At 48.6% G+C, this 18,616-nt stretch overlaps 1 protein-coding gene across 2 annotated transcripts in view; it reads right to left on the reverse strand.

Moving 5' to 3' along the window:
* Nucleotides 1–839: 839 nt before the first annotated feature.
* The window catches only part of LOC121540860 (sodium bicarbonate transporter-like protein 11), an 87,869-nt gene continuing 70,092 nt past the window's right edge, over nt 840–18,616 (reverse strand). For both annotated transcript variants that reach the window (XM_041849978.1, XM_041849987.1), the window contains exons 19-20: nt 2,101–2,270; nt 840–1,743 (exon numbers count right to left, since the gene is read on the reverse strand). In XM_041849978.1, coding sequence (XP_041705912.1) covers nt 1,677–1,743; nt 2,101–2,270 — 237 coding nt within the window. In that variant the 3' untranslated portion in view covers nt 840–1,676. The remainder of the gene's footprint in view (nt 1,744–2,100; nt 2,271–18,616) is intronic.

The raw sequence follows: 18,616 nt of genomic DNA on the forward strand, positions 1-18,616 counted from the left end.
AATCACATTTCTTATCCTCAAAGATGGGATGTCATCCAGAACCTATTTGGGGTTTGTAATTCACACAAACGTTTGAGCTGTATATGTTCACTCACCTAGTCATTATTGTAAATGTATCTTAAGTGGAATCAAAGTTTATCAATTGATAGGAGTGTTTTACAATTCCATTACTGTAGGACCGGGATTCAATCCAACCGCGCTTTGTCAACACTGCACATTTTAAAGGCAATGTTCTGCCGTTCACGGAGACAACATTCATGGTACACTGCATATGTCGGCTCAATCCAAACATTTCCACAAAAGGGCATTATCATAATTTTCATAGTGTTATTTCGACCTCATAATGTGGAAATATCTTTTTTTTTTTTACAGGAAAATCACATTTTGGACTGCACTGCCCTTAAAAGAAGTCCACTCTACTCTGAAGTGTTGACGGCAAACACAACTCATCTGACACAGCAGTGATCTTTAGCTAACAGTTTGTTCATAACATCTTTTGAAATATATGTGTTGGCTTTAAAAGCAGTGATACTAGAAACCACTGCAAAGAACAGCTGACAAGTAACAAGTCTGGCAATAAGACTACACAGAACTCTCCTCTGAAGATCCAGGTTTTGGTTATTCTAGGTAGGTTTATAGTGCCATCTATTGGGGCAATTGCACAGGGTGAATTCTCTCACAGATCTGCAATGCTGTGAAACCATCAACCAAGAATTCAATAGAGAGGACTGTTTTACACATCTTCAGAATTAGGTAATACAGTACAAAAAGTGCAGATAGAACAATATGAACATGTTAATCTGTCGCAGTGTGATTATAAATAAATACAAACATTCAAATGATTTAAAAGGCTTTATTCGTTTGGTAACAGCTTAAACAGCAGGAATGCAGTATACTGTGCAACATATTTATTGTTTGTTTTACATTAATATCCTGTATGTTACTTTGTAATTGCAGAAGTTATGGCACTTTTGCATTGCAATCTGGTCTATTCACTGTGAATTGATTTTGTATAAGTATCCAAAAATATTGAACTATAAACAACCATGACTATCTGCAGATCCCAGCCTAAAACCCAAACAATGTTTATCTTTCTAAATGTTTATCTTATTCATATAAAACAAATCAATGAACTTGTTATACAAAGGTAGGGTGTGGGTCAGCGGCAGCATTAGATAATGCCTGGTGTTGTACAGTATTTCTCAGAATACAATAAGAAGGGAGGTTAAAAGAGTATGTTAAATATATAAGCAACTACATAGATTAAGCAACTACAATGATTAAGCAACTACAGTACGTAGCAAATAAAAAGGTACGATTGTGGTCCATCCAGATATCCATTTGTCAATCACCGGCTGCAACCCAGTCACAGTCTAGTACTCTTGCAGTCCAAGTGCCTTAACATGTATCTACATAATCAGTTTACAAAATACATTTTGTTTCCCTTGTAGTTTCAGGGCTCAAATCAATCCGTAGAGCTGAAGATTTGAGCTGTAGCGCGATTGTAATTTAAAGGTAATTTCCGATTGAGCCGACAGTGCCTACTGTAAATGCAGTCTCCGCGAACGCGGGAACATTGCCTTTAAATTTCTATCGAGCTGGAGCGCAGGTCTTCAGCACTACGGATTGAATCGAGCCTTAAGTATCAGTCCTTTCAGAGTTCTCCCTCTGTCTGTCTACATGTGCTGGGAATCCATGATGTCCAGATACTTCGCCTCGATTACCCTTGGCAGCAGGTTAGTCCTGGGGAATAGAATCAGAGACACAAATTAAACCCAATTAATAAAAAATCAAACTCACTACTATAGTAAGTGAAAGTACATTCACCTGTATAAAGTTTCATTTGTCATTGAACTACAGTCTTGGTTGTTTTCAATGGTAAATACACCATTATTGGTGATCTTGACTATTCACCCATGGGAATCAACCAAGCACGTTTTTCTAACCACTAGAAGATACTGCTACCCTTTGTTCAAAGCCCAAAGCGCCTGGTTCAGATTCACAGTTTCTAGTGGATTTCTCTGCCCCCTACTGGTCAGGAGGACTATACCAATAGAGGTACAATAAAATATGTGTTCTATTTAATGATGAGACTGTTACCTGATGGGAATGAGCAGGATCATCAGGAAGGGGAAGATCATCTTAATATAGGGCAGAGGGTACATGCCGAATGCACACAGGATGATCAACTGCAGTATCTGCAGGGCCGTGAAGTAGTGCACCTTCTTCTGGGGCACCCTCCGAATATAGTGGGTGGGAGGGTAGGACGTCTGAGGGGAGGGAGAGGAGATGGTTTAACATCATGGTTGACTAGGACGTCTGAGGGGAGGGAGAGGAGATGGTTTAACATCATGGTTGACTAGGACATCTGAGGGGAGGGAGAGGGAGAGGAGATGGTTGACTAGGACGTCTGAGGGGAGGGAGAGGAGATGGTTTAACATCATGGTTGACTAGGATGTCTGAGGGGAGGCAGAGGGAGAGGAGATGGTTTAACATCATGGTTGACTAGGACGTCTGAGGAGAGGGAGAGGAGATGGTTTAACATCATGGTTGACTAGGACGTCTGAGGTGAGGGAGAGGAGAAGGTTTAACATCATGGTTGACTAGGACATCTGAGGGGAGGGAGAGGAGATGGTTTAACATCATGGTTGACTGGGACGTCTGAGGGGAGGGAGAGGAGATGGTTTAACATCATGGTTGACTAGGACTTCTGAGGGGAGGGAGAGGAGATGGTTTAACATCATGGTTCACTAGGACGTCTGAGGGGAGGGAGAGGGAGAGGAGATGGTTTAATATCATGGTTGACTAGGACATCTGAGGGGAGGGAGAGGAGATGGTTGAACATCATGGTTGACTAGGACATCTGAGGGGAGGGAGTGGGAGAGGAGATGGTTTAACATCATTGTTGACTAGGATGTCTGAGGGGAGGGAGAGGGGAGGGAGAGGGAGAGGAGATGGTTTAACATCATGGTTGACTAGGACGTCTGAGGGAAGGGAGAGGAGATGGTTTAACATCATGGTTGACTAGGACGTCTGAGGGGAGGGAGAGGAGATGGTTTAACATCATGGTTGAGTAGGACATCTGAGGGTCGGGAGAGGGAGAGGAGATGGTTTAACATCATGGTTGATTAGGACGTCTGAGGGGAGGGAGAGGAGATGGTTTAACATCATGGTTGACTAGGACGTCTGAGGGGAGGGAGAGGGAGAGGAGATGGTTTAACATCATGGTTGACTAGGACGTCTGAGGGGAGGGAGAGGGAGAGGAGATGGTTTAACATCATGGTTGACTAGGACGTCTGAGGAGAGGGAGAGGAGATTGTTTAACATCATGGTTGACTAGGACGTCTGAGGAGAGGGAGAGGAGATGGTTTATCATCATGGTTGACTAGGACGTCTGAGGGGGAGGGAGAGGAGATGGTTTAACATCATGGTTGACTAGGGACGTCTGAGGGGGGAGGGAGAGGAGATGGTTTAACATCATAGTTGACTAGGACGTCTGAGGGGAGGGAGAGGGAGAGGAGATGGTTTAACATCATTGTTGACTAGGACGTCTGAGGGGAGGGAGAGGGAGAGGAGATGGTTTAACATCATGGTTGACTAGGACGTCTGATGGAAGGGAGAGGACATGGTTTAACATCATGGTTGACTAGGACGTCTGAGGGGAGGGAGAGGGAGAGGAGATGGTTTAACATCATGGTTGACTAGGACATCTGAGGGGAGGGAGAGGGAGAGGAGATAGTTTAACATGATGGTTGACTAGCACATCTGAGGGAGGGAGAGGGAGAGGAGATGGTTTAACATCATGGTTGACTAGGACGTCTGAGGGGAGGGAGAGGAGATGGTTTAACATCATGGTTGACTAGGACGTCTGAGGGGAGGGAGAGGGAGAGGAGATGGTTTTAACATCATTGTTGACTAGGACGTCTGAGGGGAGGGAGAGGGAGAGGAGATGGTTTAACATCATGGTTGACTAGGACGTCTGATGGAAGGGAGAGGACATGGTTTAACATCATGGTTGACTAGGACGTCTGAGGGGAGGGAGAGGGAGAGGAGATGGTTTAACATCATGGTTGACTAGGACGTCTGAGGGGAGGGAGAGGAGATGGTTTAACATCATGGTTGACTAGTACGTCTGAGGGGAGGGAGAGGGAGAGGAGATGGTTTAACATCATGGTTGACTAGGACATCTGAGGGGAGGGAGAGGAGATGGTTTAACATCATGGTTGACTAGGATGTCTGAGGGGAGGGAGAGGGAGAGGAGATGGTTTAACATCATTGTTGACTATGATGTCTGAGGGGAGGGAGAGGGAGAGGAGATGGTTTAACATCATGGTTGACTAGGACATCTGAGGGAAGGGAGAGGAGATGGTTAACATCATGGTTGACTAGGACGTCTGAGGGGAGGGAGAGGAGATGGTTTAACATCATGGTTGACTAGGACGTCTGAGGGGAGGGAGAGGGAGAGGAGATGGTTTAACATCATGGTTTACTAGGACGTCTGAGGGGAGGGAGTGGAGATGGTTTAACATCATGGTTGACTAGGACGTCTGAGGGGAGGGAGAGGAGATGGTTTAACATCATAGTTGACTAGGACGTCTGAGGGGAGGTAGAGGAGATGGTTTAACATCATGGTTGACTAGGATGTCTGAGTGGAGGGAGAGGAGATGGTTTAACATCATGGTTGACTAGGACATCTGAGGGGAGGGAGAGGGAGAGGAGATGGTTTAACATCATGGTTGACTAGGACATCTGAGGGGAGGGAGAGGAGATGGTTTAACATCATGGTTGACTAGGACGTCTGAGGGGAGGGAGAGGAGATGGTTTAACATCATTGTTGACTAGGATGTCTGAGGGGAGGGAGGGAGAGGAGATGGTTTAACATCATGGTTGACTAGGACATCTGAGGGAAGGGATAGGAGATGGTTTAACATCATGGTTGACTAAGACGTCTGAGGGGAGGGAGAGGGAGAGGAGATGGTTTAACATCATGGTTGACTAGGACATCTGAGCGGAGGGAGAGGGAGAGGAGATGGTTTAACATCATTGTTGACTAGGACGTCTGAGGAGAGGGAGAGGAGATGGTTTAACATCATGGTTGACTAGGACATCTGAGCGGAGGGAGAGGGAGAGGAGATGGTTTAACATCATTGTTGACTAGGACGTCTGAGGAGAGGGAGAGGAGATGGTTTAACATCATTGTTGACTAGGACGTCTAAGGGGAGGGAGAGGGAGAGGAGATGGTTTAACATCATGGTTGACTAGGACGTCTGAGGATAGGGAGAGGAGATGGTTCAACATCATAGTTGACTAGGACGTCTGAGGGGAGGGAGAGGGAGAGGAGATGGTTTAACATCATGGTTGACTAGGATGTCTGAGTGGAGGGAGAGGAGATGGTTTAAAATCATGGTTGACTAGGACGTCTGAGGAGAGGGAGAGGAGATGGTTTAACATCATTGTTGACTAGGACGTCTAAGGGGAGGGAGAGGGAGAGGAGATGGTTTAACATCATGGTTGACTAGGACGTCTGAGGGAAGGGAGAGGGAGAGGAGATGGTTTAACATCATGGTTGACTAGGACGTCTGAGGAGAGGGAGAGGAGATTGTTTAACATCATGGTTGACTAGGACGTCTGAGGGGAGGGAGAGGAGATGGTTTATCATCATGGTTGACTAGGACGTCTGAGGAGAGGGAGAGGAGATGGTTTAACATCATGGTTGACTAGGACGTCTGAGGGAAGGGAGAGGAGATGGTTTAACATCATGGTTGACTAGGACGTCTGAGGGGAGGGAGAGGAGATGGTTAACATCATGGTTGACTAGGACTTCTGAGGGGAGGGAGAGGAGATAGTTTAACATCAGGGTTGACTAGGACGTCTGAGGGGAGGGAGAGGGAGAAGAGATGGTTTAACATCATGGTTGACTAGGACGTCTGAGGGGAGGGAGAGGAGATGGTTTAACATCATGGTTCACTAGGACGTCTGAGGGGAGGGAGAGGGAGAGGAGATGGTTTAATATCATGGTTGACTAGGACATCTGAGGGGAGGGAGAGGAGATGGTTGAACATCATGGTTGACTAGGACATCTGAGGGGAGGGAGTGGGAGAGGAGATGGTTTAACATCATTGTTGACTAGGATGTCTGAGGGGAGGGAGAGGGGAGGGAGAGGGAGAGGAGATGGTTTAACATCATGGTTGACTAGGACGTCTGAGGGAAGGGAGAGGAGATGGTTTAACATCATGCTTGACTAGGACGTCTGAGGGAGGGAGAGGAGATGGTTTAACATCATGGTTGAGTAGGACATCTGAGGGTCGGGAGAGGGAGAGGAGATGGTTTAACATCATGGTTGATTAGGACGTCTGAGGGGAGGGAGAGGAGATGGTTTAACATCATGGTTGACTAGGACGTCTGAGGGGAGGGAGAGGGAGAGGAGATGGTTTAACATCATGGTTGACTAGGACGTCTGAGGGAGGGAGAGGGAGAGGAGATGGTTTAACATCATGGTTGACTAGGACGTCTGAGGAGAGGGAGAGGAGATTGTTTAACATCATGGTTGACTAGGACGTCTGAGGGGAGGGAGAGGAGATGGTTTATCATCATGGTTGACTAGGACGTCTGAGGGGAGGGAGAGGAGATGGTTTAACATCATGGTTGACTAGGACGTCTGAGGGGAGGGAGAGGAGATGGTTTAACATCATAGTTGACTAGGACGTCTGAGGGGAGGGAGAGGGAGAGGAGATGGTTTAACATCATTGTTGACTAGGACGTCTGAGGGGAGGGAGAGGGAGAGGAGATGGTTTAACATCATGGTTGACTAGGACGTCTGATGGAAGGGAGAGGACATGGTTTAACATCATGGTTGACTAGGACGTCTGAGGGGAGGGAGAGGGAGAGGAGATGGTTTAACATCATGGTTGACTAGGACATCTGAGGGAGGGAGAGGGAGAGGAGATAGTTTAACATGATGGTTGACTAGCACATCTGGGGGGAGGGAGAGGGAGAGGAGATGGTTTAACATCATGGTTGACTAGGACGTCTGAGGGGAGGGAGAGGAGATGGTTTAACATCATGGTTGACTAGGACGTCTGAGGGAGGGATAGGGAGAGTAGATGTTTTAACATCATTGTTGACTAGGACGTCTGAGGGGAGGGAGAGGGAGAGGAGATGGTTTAACATCATGGTTGACTAGGACGTCTGATGGAAGGGAGAGGACATGGTTTAACATCATGGTTGACTAGGACGTCTGAGGGGAGGGAGAGGGAGAGGAGATGGTTTAACATCATGGTTGACTAGGACGTCTGAGGGGAGGAGAGGAGATGGTTTAACATCATGGTTGACTAGTACGTCTGAGGGGAGGGAGAGGGAGAGGAGATGGTTTAACATCATGGTTGACTAGGACATCTGAGGGGAGGGAGAGGAGATGGTTTAACATCATGGTTGACTAGGATGTCTGAGGGGAGGGAGAGGGAGAGGAGATGGTTTAACATCATTGTTGACTATGATGTCTGAGGGGAGGGAGAGGGAGAGGAGATGGTTTAACATCATGGTTGACTAGGACATCTGAGGGAGGAGAGGGAGAGGAGATGGTTAACATCATGGTTGACTAGGACGTCTGAGGGGGAGGGAGAGGAGATGGTTTAACATCATGGTTGACTAGGACGTCTGAGGGAGGGAGAGGGAGAGGAGATGGTTTAACATCATGGTTTACTAGGACGTCTGAGGGGAGGGAGTGGAGATGGTTTAACATCATGGTTGACTAGGACGTCTGAGGGGAGGGAGAGGAGATGGTTTAACATCATAGTTGACTAGGACGTCTGAGGGAGGTAGAGGAGATGGTTTAACATCATGGTTGACTAGGATGTCTGAGTGGAGGGAGAGGAGATGGTTTAACATCATGGTTGACTAGGACATCTGAGGGGAGGGAGAGGGAGAGGAGATGGTTTAACATCATGGTTGACTAGGACATCTGAGGGGAGGGAGAGGAGATGGTTTAACATCATGGTTGACTAGGACGTCTGAGGGGAGGGAGAGGAGATGGTTTAACATCATTGTTGACTAGGATGTCTGAGGGGAGGGAGGGAGAGGAGATGGTTTAACATCATGGTTGACTAGGACATCTGAGGGGAAGGGATAGGAGATGGTTTAACATCATGGTTGACTAAGACGTCTGAGGGGAGGGAGAGGGAGAGGAGATGGTTTAACATCATGGTTGACTAGGACATCTGAGCGGGAGGGAGAGGGAGAGGAGATGGTTTAACATCATTGTTGACTAGGACGTCTGAGGGGAGAGGGAGAGGAGATGGTTTAACATCATGGTTGACTAGGACATCTGAGCGGGAGGGAGAGGGAGAGGAGATGGTTTAACATCATTGTTGACTAGGACGTCTGAGAGGGAGAGGGAGAGGAGATGGTTTAACATCATTGTTGACTAGGACGTCTAAGGGGAGGGAGAGGGAGAGGAGATGGTTTAACATCATGGTTGACTAGGACGTCTGAGGATAGGGAGAGGAGATGGTTTAACATCATAGTTGACTAGGACGTCTGAGGGGAGGGAGAGGGAGAGGAGATGGTTTAACATCATGGTTGACTAGGATGTCTGAGTGGAGGGAGAGGAGATGGTTTAACATCATGGTTGACTAGGACGTCTGAGGAGAGGGAGAGGAGATGGTTTAACATCATTGTTGACTAGGACGTCTAAGGGGAGGGAGAGGGAGAGGAGATGGTTTAACATCATTGTTGACTAGGACGTCTGAGGGGAGGGAGAGGGAGAGGAGATGGTTTAACATCATGGTTGACTAGGACGTCTGAGGGAGAGGGAGAGGAGATGGTTTAACATCATGGTTGACTAGGACGTCTGAGGGGAGGGAGAGGAGATGGTTAATCATCATGGTTGACTAGGACGTCTGAGGGGAGGGAGAGGAGATGGTTTAACATCATGGTTGACTAGGACGTCTGAGGGGAGGGAGAGGAGATGGTTTAACATCATAGTTGACTAGGACGTCTGAGGGGAGGGAGAGGAGATGGTTTAACATCATTGTTGACTAGGACGTCTGAGGGGAGGGAGAGGGAGAGGAGATGGTTTAACATCATGGTTGACTAGGACGCCTGATGGAGGGAGGGAGAGGAGATGGTTTAAAATCATGGTTGACTAGGACGTCTGAGGGGAGGGAGAGGGAGAGGAGATGGTTTAACATCATGGTTGACTAGGACATCTGAGGGGAGGGAGAGGGAGAGGAGATAGTTTAACATGATGGTTGACTAGCACATCTGAGGGAGGGAGAGGGAGAGGAGATGGTTTTAACATCATGGTTGACTAGGACGTCTGAGGGGAGGGAGAGGAGATGGTTTAACATCATGGTTGACTAGGACGTCTGAGGGAGGGAGAGGGAGAGGAGATGGTTTTAACATCATTGTTGACTAGGACATCTGAGGGGAGGGAGAGGGAGAGGAGATGGTTTAACATCATGGTTGACTAGGACGTCTGATGGAAGGGAGAGGACATGGTTTAACATCATGGTTGACTAGGACGTCTGAGGGGAGGGAGAGGGAGAGGAGATGGTTTAACATCATGGTTGACTAGGACGTCTGAGGGGAGGGAGAGGAGATGGTTTAACATCATGGTTGACTAGTACGTCTGAGGGGAGGGAGAGGGAGAGGAGATGGTTTAACATCATGGTTGACTAGGACATCTGAGGGGAGGGAGAGGAGATGGTTTAACATCATGGTTGACTAGGATGTCTGAGGGGAGGGAGAGGAGAAGGTTTAACATCATTGTTGACTATGATGTCTGAGAGGAGGGAGAGGGAGAGGAGATGGTTTAACATCATGGTTGACTAGGACATCTGAGGGAAGGGAGAGGAGATGGTTTAACATCATGGTTGACTAGGACGTCTGAGGGGAGGGAGAGGAGATGGTTTAACATCATGGTTGACTAGGACGTCTGAGGGGAGGGAGAGGGAGAGGAGATGGTTTAACATCATGGTTTACTAGGACGTCTGAGGGGAGGGAGAGGAGATGGTTTAACATCATGGTTGACTAGGACGTCTGAGGGGAGGGAGAGGAGATGGTTTAACATCATAGTTGACTAGGACGTCTGAGGGGAGGTAGAGGAGATGGTTTAACATCATGGTTGACTAGGATGTCTGAGTGGAGGGAGAGGAGATGGTTTAACATCATGGTTGACTAGGACATCTGAGGGGAGGGAGAGGGAGAGGAGATGGTTTAACATCATGGTTGACTAGGACATCTGAGGGGAGGGAGAGGAGATGGTTTAACATCATGGTTGACTAGGACGTCTGAGGGGAGGGAGAGGAGATGGTTTAACATCATTGTTGACTAGGATGTCTGAGGGGAGGGGAGGGAGAGGAGATGGTTTAACATCATGGTTGACTAGGACATCTGAGGGAAGGGAGAGGAGATGGTTTAACATCATGGTTGACTAGGACGTCTGAGGGAGGGAGAGGGAGAGGAGATGGTTTAACATCATGGTTGACTAGGACGTCTGAGGGGAGAGAGAGGAGATGGTTTAACATCATGGTTGACTAGGACGTCTGAGGGGAGGGAGAGGGAGAGGAGATGGTTTAACATCATGGTTGACTAGGACGTCTGAGGGGAGGGAGAGGGAGAGGAGATGGTTTAACATCATGGTTGACTAGGACGTCTGAGGAGAGGGAGAGGAGATTGTTTAACATCATGGTTGACTAGGACGTCTGAGGGGAGGGAGAGGAGATGGTTTATCATCATGGTTGACTAGGACGTCTGAGGGGAGGGAGAGGAGATGGTTTAACATCATGGTTGACTAGGACGTCTGAGGGGAGGGAGAGGAGATGGTTTAACATCATAGTTGACTAGGACGTCTGAGGGGAGGGAGAGGAGATGGTTTAACATCATTGTTGACTAGGACGTCGGAGGAGGGAGAGGGAGAGGAGATGGTTTAACATCATGGTTGACTAGGACGTCTGATGGAAGGGAGAGGACATGGTTTAACATCATGGTTGACTAGGACGTCTGAGGGGAGGGAGAGGGAGAGGAGATGGTTTAACATCATGGTTGACTAGGACATCTGAGGGGAGGGAGAGGGAGAGGAGATAGTTTAACATGATGGTTGACTAGCACATCTGAGGGAGGGAGAGGGAGAGGAGATGGTTTAACATCATGGTTGACTAGGACGTCTGAGGGGAGGGAGAGGAGATGGTTTAACATCATGGTTGACTAGGACGTCTGAGGGGAGGGAGAGGGAGAGGAGATGGTTTTAACATCATTGTTGACTAGGACGTCTGAGGGAGGGAGAGGAGAGGAGATGGTTTAACATCATGGTTGACTAGGACGTCTGATGGAAGGGAGAGGAGATGGTTTAACATCATGGTTGACTAGGACGTCTGAGGGAGGGAGAGGGAGAGGAGATGGTTTAACATCATGGTTGACTAGGACGTCTGAGGGGAGGGAGAGGAGATGGTTTAACATCATGGTTGACTAGTACGTCTGAGGGGAGGGAGAGGGAGAGGAGATGGTTTAACATCATGGTTGACTAGGACATCTGAGGGGGAGGGAGAGGAGATGGTTTAACATCATGGTTGACTAGGATGTCTGAGGGGAGGAGAGGGAGAGGAGATGGTTTAACATCATGGTTGATAGGATGTCTGAGGGGAGGGAGAGGGAGAGGAGATGGTTTAACATCATGGTTGACTAGGACATCTGAGGGAAGGGAGAGGAGATGGTTAACATCATGGTTGACTAGGACGTCTGAGGGGAGGGAGAGGAGATGGTTTAACATCATGGTTGACTAGGACGTCTGAGGGAGGGAGAGGGAGAGGAGAGATGGTTTAACATCATGGTTGACTAGGACGTCTGAGGGGAGGGAGAGGAGATGGTTTAACATCATGGTTGACTAGGACGTCTGAGGGGAGGGAGAGGAGATGGTTTAACATCATAGTTGACTAGGACGTCTGAGGGGAGGGAGAGGAGATGGTTTAACATCATGGTTGACTAGGACGTCTGAGTGGAGGGAGAGGAGATGGTTTAACATCATGGTTGACTAGGACATCTGAGGGGAGGGAGAGGGAGAGGAGATGGTTTAACATCATGGTTGACTAGGACATCTGAGGGGAGGGAGAGGAGATGGTTTAACATCATGGTTGACTAGGACGTCTGAGGGGAGGGAGAGGAGATGGTTTAACATCATGGTTGACTAGGATGTCTGAGGGGAGGGATGAGAGGAGATGGTTTAACATCATGGTTGACTAGGACATCTGAGGGAAGGGAGAGGAGATGGTTTAACATCATGGTTGACTAAGACGTCTGAGGGGAGGGAGAGGGAGAGGAGATGGTTTAACATCATGGTTGACTAGGACATCTGAGCGGAGGGAGAGGGAGAGGAGATGGTTTAACATCATGGTTGACTAGGACGTCTGAGGAGAGGGAGAGGAGATGGTAAACATCATGGTTGACTAGGACGTCTGAGCGGAGGGAGAGGGAGAGGAGATGGTTTAACATCATTGTTGACTAGGACGTCTGAGGGAGAGGGAGAGGAGATGGTTTAACATCATGGTTGACTAGGACGCGAGGGGAGGGAGAGGGAGAGGAGATGGTTTAACATCATGGTTGACTAGGAGTCTGAGGGAGAGGGAGAGGAGATGGTTTAACATCATAGTTGACTAGGACGTCTGAGGGGAGGGAGAGGGAGAGGAGATGGTTTAACATCATGGTTGACTAGGATGTCTGAGTGGGAGGGAGAGGAGATGGTTTAACATCATGGTTGACTAGGACGTCTGAGGGAGAGGGAGAGGAGATGGTTTAACATCATGGTTGACTAGGACGTCTGAGGGAGGGAGAGGGAGAGGAGATGGTTTAACATCATGGTTGACTAGGACGTCTGAGGGAAGGGAGAGGGAGAGGAGATGGTTTAACATCATGGTTGACTAGGACGTCTGAGGAGAGGGAGAGGAGATGGTTTAACATCATGGTTGACTAGGACGTCTGAGGGGAGGGAGAGGAGATGGTTTAATCATCATGGTTGACTAGGACGTCTGAGAGGAGGGAGAGGAGATGGTTTAACATCATGGTTGACTAGGACGTCTGAGGGAGGGAGAGGAGATGGTTTAACATCATAGTTGACTAGGACGCCTGAGGGAGAGGGAGAGGAGATGGTTTAACATCATTGTTGACTAGGAGTCTGAGGGAGGGAGAGGGAGAGGAGATGGTTTAACATCATGGTTGACTAGGACGTCTGATGGAAGGGAGAGGACATGGTTTAAAATCAGGTTGACTAGGACGTCTGAGGGGAGGGAGAGGGAGAGGAGATGGTTTAACATCATGGTTGACTAGGACATCTGAGGGGAGGGAGAGGGAGAGGAGATAGTTTAACATGATGGTTGACTAGGACATCTGAGGGAAGGGAGAGGAGATGCTTTAACATCATGGTTGATTAGGACGTCTGAGGGGAGGGAGAGGAGATGGTTTAACATCATGGCTGACTAGGACGTCTGAGGGGAGGGAGAGGGAGAGGAGATGGTTTTAACATCATGGTTGACTAGGACGTCTGAGGGGAGGGAGAGGGAGAGGAGATGGTTTAACATCATGGTTGACTAGGACGTCTGAGGGAAGGGAGAGGAGATGGTTTAACATCATGGTTGACTAGGACGTCTGAGGGGAGGGAGAGGGAGAGGAGATGGTTTAACATCATGGTTGACTAGGACGTCTGAGGGGAGGGAGAGGAGATGGTTTAACATCATGGTTGACTAGGACGTCTGAGGGGAGGGAGAGGGAGAGGAGATGGTTTAACATCATGGTTGACTAGGACATCTGAGGGGAGGGAGAGGAGATGGTTTAACATCATGGTTGACTAGGATGTCTGAGGGGAGGGAGAGGGAGAGGAGAAGGTTTAACATCATGGTTGACTAGGATGTCTGAGAGGAGGGAGAGGGAGAGGAGATGGTTTAACATCATGGTTGACTAGGACATCTGAGGGAAGGGAGAGGAGATGGTTTAACATCATGGTTGACTAGGACGTCTGAGGGGAGGGAGAGGGAGATGGTTTAACATCATGGTTGACTAGGACGTCTGAGGGGAGGGAGAGGGAGAGGAGATGGTTTAACATCATGGTTGACTAGGACGTCTGAGGGGAGGGAGTGGAGATGGTTTAACATCATGGTTGACTAGGACGTCTGAGGGGAGGGAGAGGAGATGGTTTAACATCATAGTTGACTAGGACGTCTGAGGGGAGGGAGAGGAGATGGTTTAACATCATGGTTGACTAGGATGTCTGAGTGGAGGGAGAGGAGATGGTTTAACATCATGGTTGACTAGGACATCTGAGGGGAGGGAGAGGGAGAGGAGATGGTTTAACATCATGGTTGATAGGACATCTGAGGGGAGGGAGAGGAGATGGTTTAACATCATGGTTGACTAGGACGTCTGAGGGGGAGGGAGAGGAGATGGTTTAACATCATTGTTGACTAGGATGTCTGAGGGGAGGGAGAGGGAGAGGAGATGGTTTAACATCATGGTTGACTAGGACATCTGAGGGAGAGGGAGAGGAGATGGTTTAACATCATGGTTGACTAGGACGTCTGAGGGGAGGGAGAGGGAAAGGAGATGGTTTAACATCATGGTTGACTAGGACATCTGAGGGGAGGGAGAGGGAGAGGAGATGGTTTAACATCATGGTTGACTAGGACGTCTGAGGAGAGGGAGAGGAGATGGTTTAACATCATGGTTGACTAGGACATCTGAGCGGAGGGAGAGGGAGAGGAGATGGTTTAACATCATGGTTGACTAGGACGTCTGAGGAGAGGGAGAGGAGATGGTTTAACATCATGGTTGACTAGGACGTCTGAGGGGAGGGAGAGGGAGAGGAGATGGTTTAACATCATGGTTGACTAGGACGTCTGAGGGAGAGGGAGAGGAGATGGTTTAACATCATAGTTGACTAGGACGTCTGAGGGGAGGGAGAGGGAGAGGAGATGGTTTAACATCATGGTTGACTAGGATGTCTGAGTGGAGGGAGAGGAGATGGTTTAACATCATGGTTGACTAGGATATCTGAGGGGAGGGAGAGGGAGAGGAGATAGTTTAACATCATGGTTGACTAGGACATCTGAGGGGAGGGAGAGGGAAAGGAGATGGTTTAACATCATGGTTGACTAGGACGTCTGAGGGTAGTGAGAGGGAGAGGAGATGGTTTAACATCATGGTTGACTAGGACGTCTGATGGAAGGTAGAGGAGATGGTTTAACATCATTGATGACTAGGACGTCTGAGGGGAGGGAGAGGGAGAGGAGATGGTTTAACATCATGGTTGACTAGGACATCTGAGAAAAGGGAGAGGAAATGGTTTAACATCATGGTAGACTAGGACGTCTGAGGGGAGGGAGAGGGAGAGGAGATGGTTTAACATCATGGTTGACTAGGACGTCTGAGGAGAGGGAGAGGAGATGGTTTAACATCATGGTTGACTAGGACGTCTGAGGGGAGGAGAGGAGATGGTTTAACATCATGGTTGACTAGGACGTCTGAGTGGGAGGGAGAGGAGATGGTTTAACATCATGGTTGACTAGGACATCTGAGGGGAGGGAGAGGGAGAGGAAATAGTTTAACATGATGGTTGACTAGGACATCTTAGGGGAGGGAGAGGGAGAGGAGATGGTTTAACATCATGGTTGACTAGGACGTCTGAGGGGAGGGAGAGGGATAGGAGATGGTTTAACATCACTGTTGACTAGGACGTCTGAGGGGAGGGAGAGGGAGGGGAGATGGTTTAACATCATGGTTGACTAGGACATCTGATGGAAGGGAGAGGAGATGGTTTAACATCATGGTTGACTAGGACGTCTGAGGGGAGGGAGAGGGAGAGGAGATGGTTTAACATCATGGTTGACTAGGACGTCTGAGGGGAGGGAGAGGGAGAGGAGATGGTTTAACATCACTGTTGACAATGACGTCTGAGGGGAGGGAGAGGGAGAGGAGATGGTTTAACATCATGGTTGACTAGGACATCTGATGGGAGGGAGAGGGAGAGGAGATGGTTGAACATCATTGTTGACTAAGACGTCTGAGGAGAGAGAAAGGAGATCGTTTAACATCTCGGTTTACTAGGACGTCTGATGGGAGGGAGAGGAGATGGTTTAACATTATGGTTGACTAGGACGTCTGAGGGGAGGGAGAGGAGATGGTTTAACATCATAGTTGACTAGGACGTCTGAGGGGAGTGAGAGGAGATGGTTTAACATCATGGTTGACTAGGATGTCTGAGTGGAGGGAGAGGAGATGGTTTAACATCATGGTTGACTAGGACATCTGAGGGGAGGGAGAGGGAGAGGAGATGGTTTAACATCATGGTTGACTAGGACATCTGAGGGAAGGGAGAGGAGATGGTTTAACATCATGGTTGACTAGGACGTCTGAGGGGAGGGAGAGGGAGAGGAGATGGTTTAACATCATGGTTGACTAGGACGTCTGAGGGGAGGGATAGGGAGAGGAGACGGTTTAACATCATTGTTGACTAGGACGTCTGAGGGGAGGGAGAGGGAGAGGAGATGGTTTAACATCATGGTTGACTAGGACGTCTGAGGGGAGGGAGAGGGAGAGGAGATGGTTTAACATCATTTTTGACTAGGACGTCTGAGGAGAGGGAGAGGAGATCGTTTAACATCATGGTTTACTAGGACGTATGAGGGGAGGGAGAGGAGATGCTTTAACATCATGGTTGACTAGGACATCTGAGGGGAGGGAGAGGAGATGGTTTAACATCATAGTTGATTAGGACGTCTGAGGGGAGGGAGAGGGAGAGGAGATGGTTTAACATCACGGTTGACTAGGATGTCTGAGTGGAGGGAGAGGTGATGGTTTAACATCATGGTTGACTAGGACATCTGAGGGGAGGGAGAGGGAGAGGAGATGGTTTAACATCATTGTTGACTAGGATGTCTGAGGGGAGGGAGAGGGAAAGGAGATGGTTTAACATCATGGTTGACTAGGACGTCTGAGGGGTGAGAGGGAGAGGAGATGGTTCAACATCATTGTTGACTAGGACGTCTGAGGGGAGGGAGAGGGAGAGGAGATGGTTTAACATCATGGTTGACTAGGACATCTGAGGGGAGGGAGAGGTGATGGTTTAACATCATGGTTGACTAGGACATCTGAGGGGAGGGAGAGGTGATGGTTTAACATCATGGTTGACTAGGACGTCTTAGGGGAGGGAGAGGGAAAGGAGATGGTTTAACATCATGGTTGACTAGGACATCTGAGGGGAGGGAGAGGGAGAGGAGATGGTTTAACATCATGGTTGACTAGGACGTCTGAAGAGAGGGAGAGGAGATGGTTTAACATCATGGTTGACTAGGACATCTGAGGGGAGGGAGAGGGAGAGGAGATGGTTGACTAGGACGTCTGAGGGGAGGGAGAGGGAGAGGAGATGGTTTAACATCATGGTTGACTAGGATGTCTGAGGAAAGGGAGAAGAGATGGTTAACATCATGGTTGACTAGGACTTCTGAGGGGAGGGAGAGGAGATAGTTTAACATCATGGTTGACTAGGACATCTGAGGGGAGGGAGAGGAGATTGTTTAACATCATGGTTGACTAGGACGTCTGAGTGGAGTGAGAGGAGATGGTTTAACATCATGGTTGACTAGGACATCTGAGGGGAGGGAGAGGGAGAGGAGATGGTTTAACATGATGGTTGATAGGACATTGAGGGAGGGAGAGGGAGAGGAGATGGTTTAACATCATGGTTGACTAGGACGTCTGAGGGGAGGGAGAGGGAGAGGAGATGGTTTAACATCATGTTGACTAGGACTTCTGAGGGGAGGGAGAGGGAGAGGAGATGGTTTAACATCATGGTTGACTAGGACGTCTGAGAAGAGAGGAGATGGTTTAACATCATGGTTGATAGGACGTCTGAGGGGAGGGAGAGGGAGAGGAGATGGTTTAACATCATGGTTGACTAGGACTTGAGGGGAGGAGAGGGAGAGGAGATGGTTTAACATCACAGTTGAGTAGGACTCTGAGGGAGGGAGAGGGAGAGGAGATGGTTTAACATCATGGTTGACTAGGACGTCTGATGGGGAGGGAGAGGGAGAGGAGATGGTTGAACATCATGGTTGACTAGGACGTCTGAGAGGGAGAGAGAAAGGAGACCCGTTTAACATATCGTGACTAGGACGTCTAGGGGAGGGAGGGAGAGGAGATGGTTTAACATCATGGTTGACTAGGACGTCTGAGGGGGAGGGAGAGGAGATGGTTTAACATCATAGCTGACTAGGACGTCTGAGGGGAGAGGGAGAGGAGATGGTTTAACATCATGGTTGACTAGGACGTCTGAGGGGGAGGGAGAGGAGATGGTTTAACATCATGGTTGACTAGGACATCTGAGGGAGGGAGAGGGAGAGGAGATGGTTTAACATCATGGTTGACTAGGACATCTGAGGGAAGGGAGAGGAGATGGTTTAACATCATGGTTGACTAGGACGTCTGAGGGGAGGGAGAGGGAGAGGAGATGGTTTAACATCATGGTTGATAGGACGCCTGAGGGAGGGAGAGGGAGAGGAGACGGTTAACATCATGGTTGACTAGGAGTCTGAGGGGAGGGAGAGGGAGAGGAGATGGTTTAACATCATGGTTGACT

The sequence above is a fragment of the Coregonus clupeaformis genome, chromosome 3, assembly GCF_020615455.1.
Source record: "Coregonus clupeaformis isolate EN_2021a chromosome 3, ASM2061545v1, whole genome shotgun sequence".
Lineage (NCBI taxonomy): Eukaryota > Metazoa > Chordata > Actinopteri > Salmoniformes > Salmonidae > Coregonus > Coregonus clupeaformis.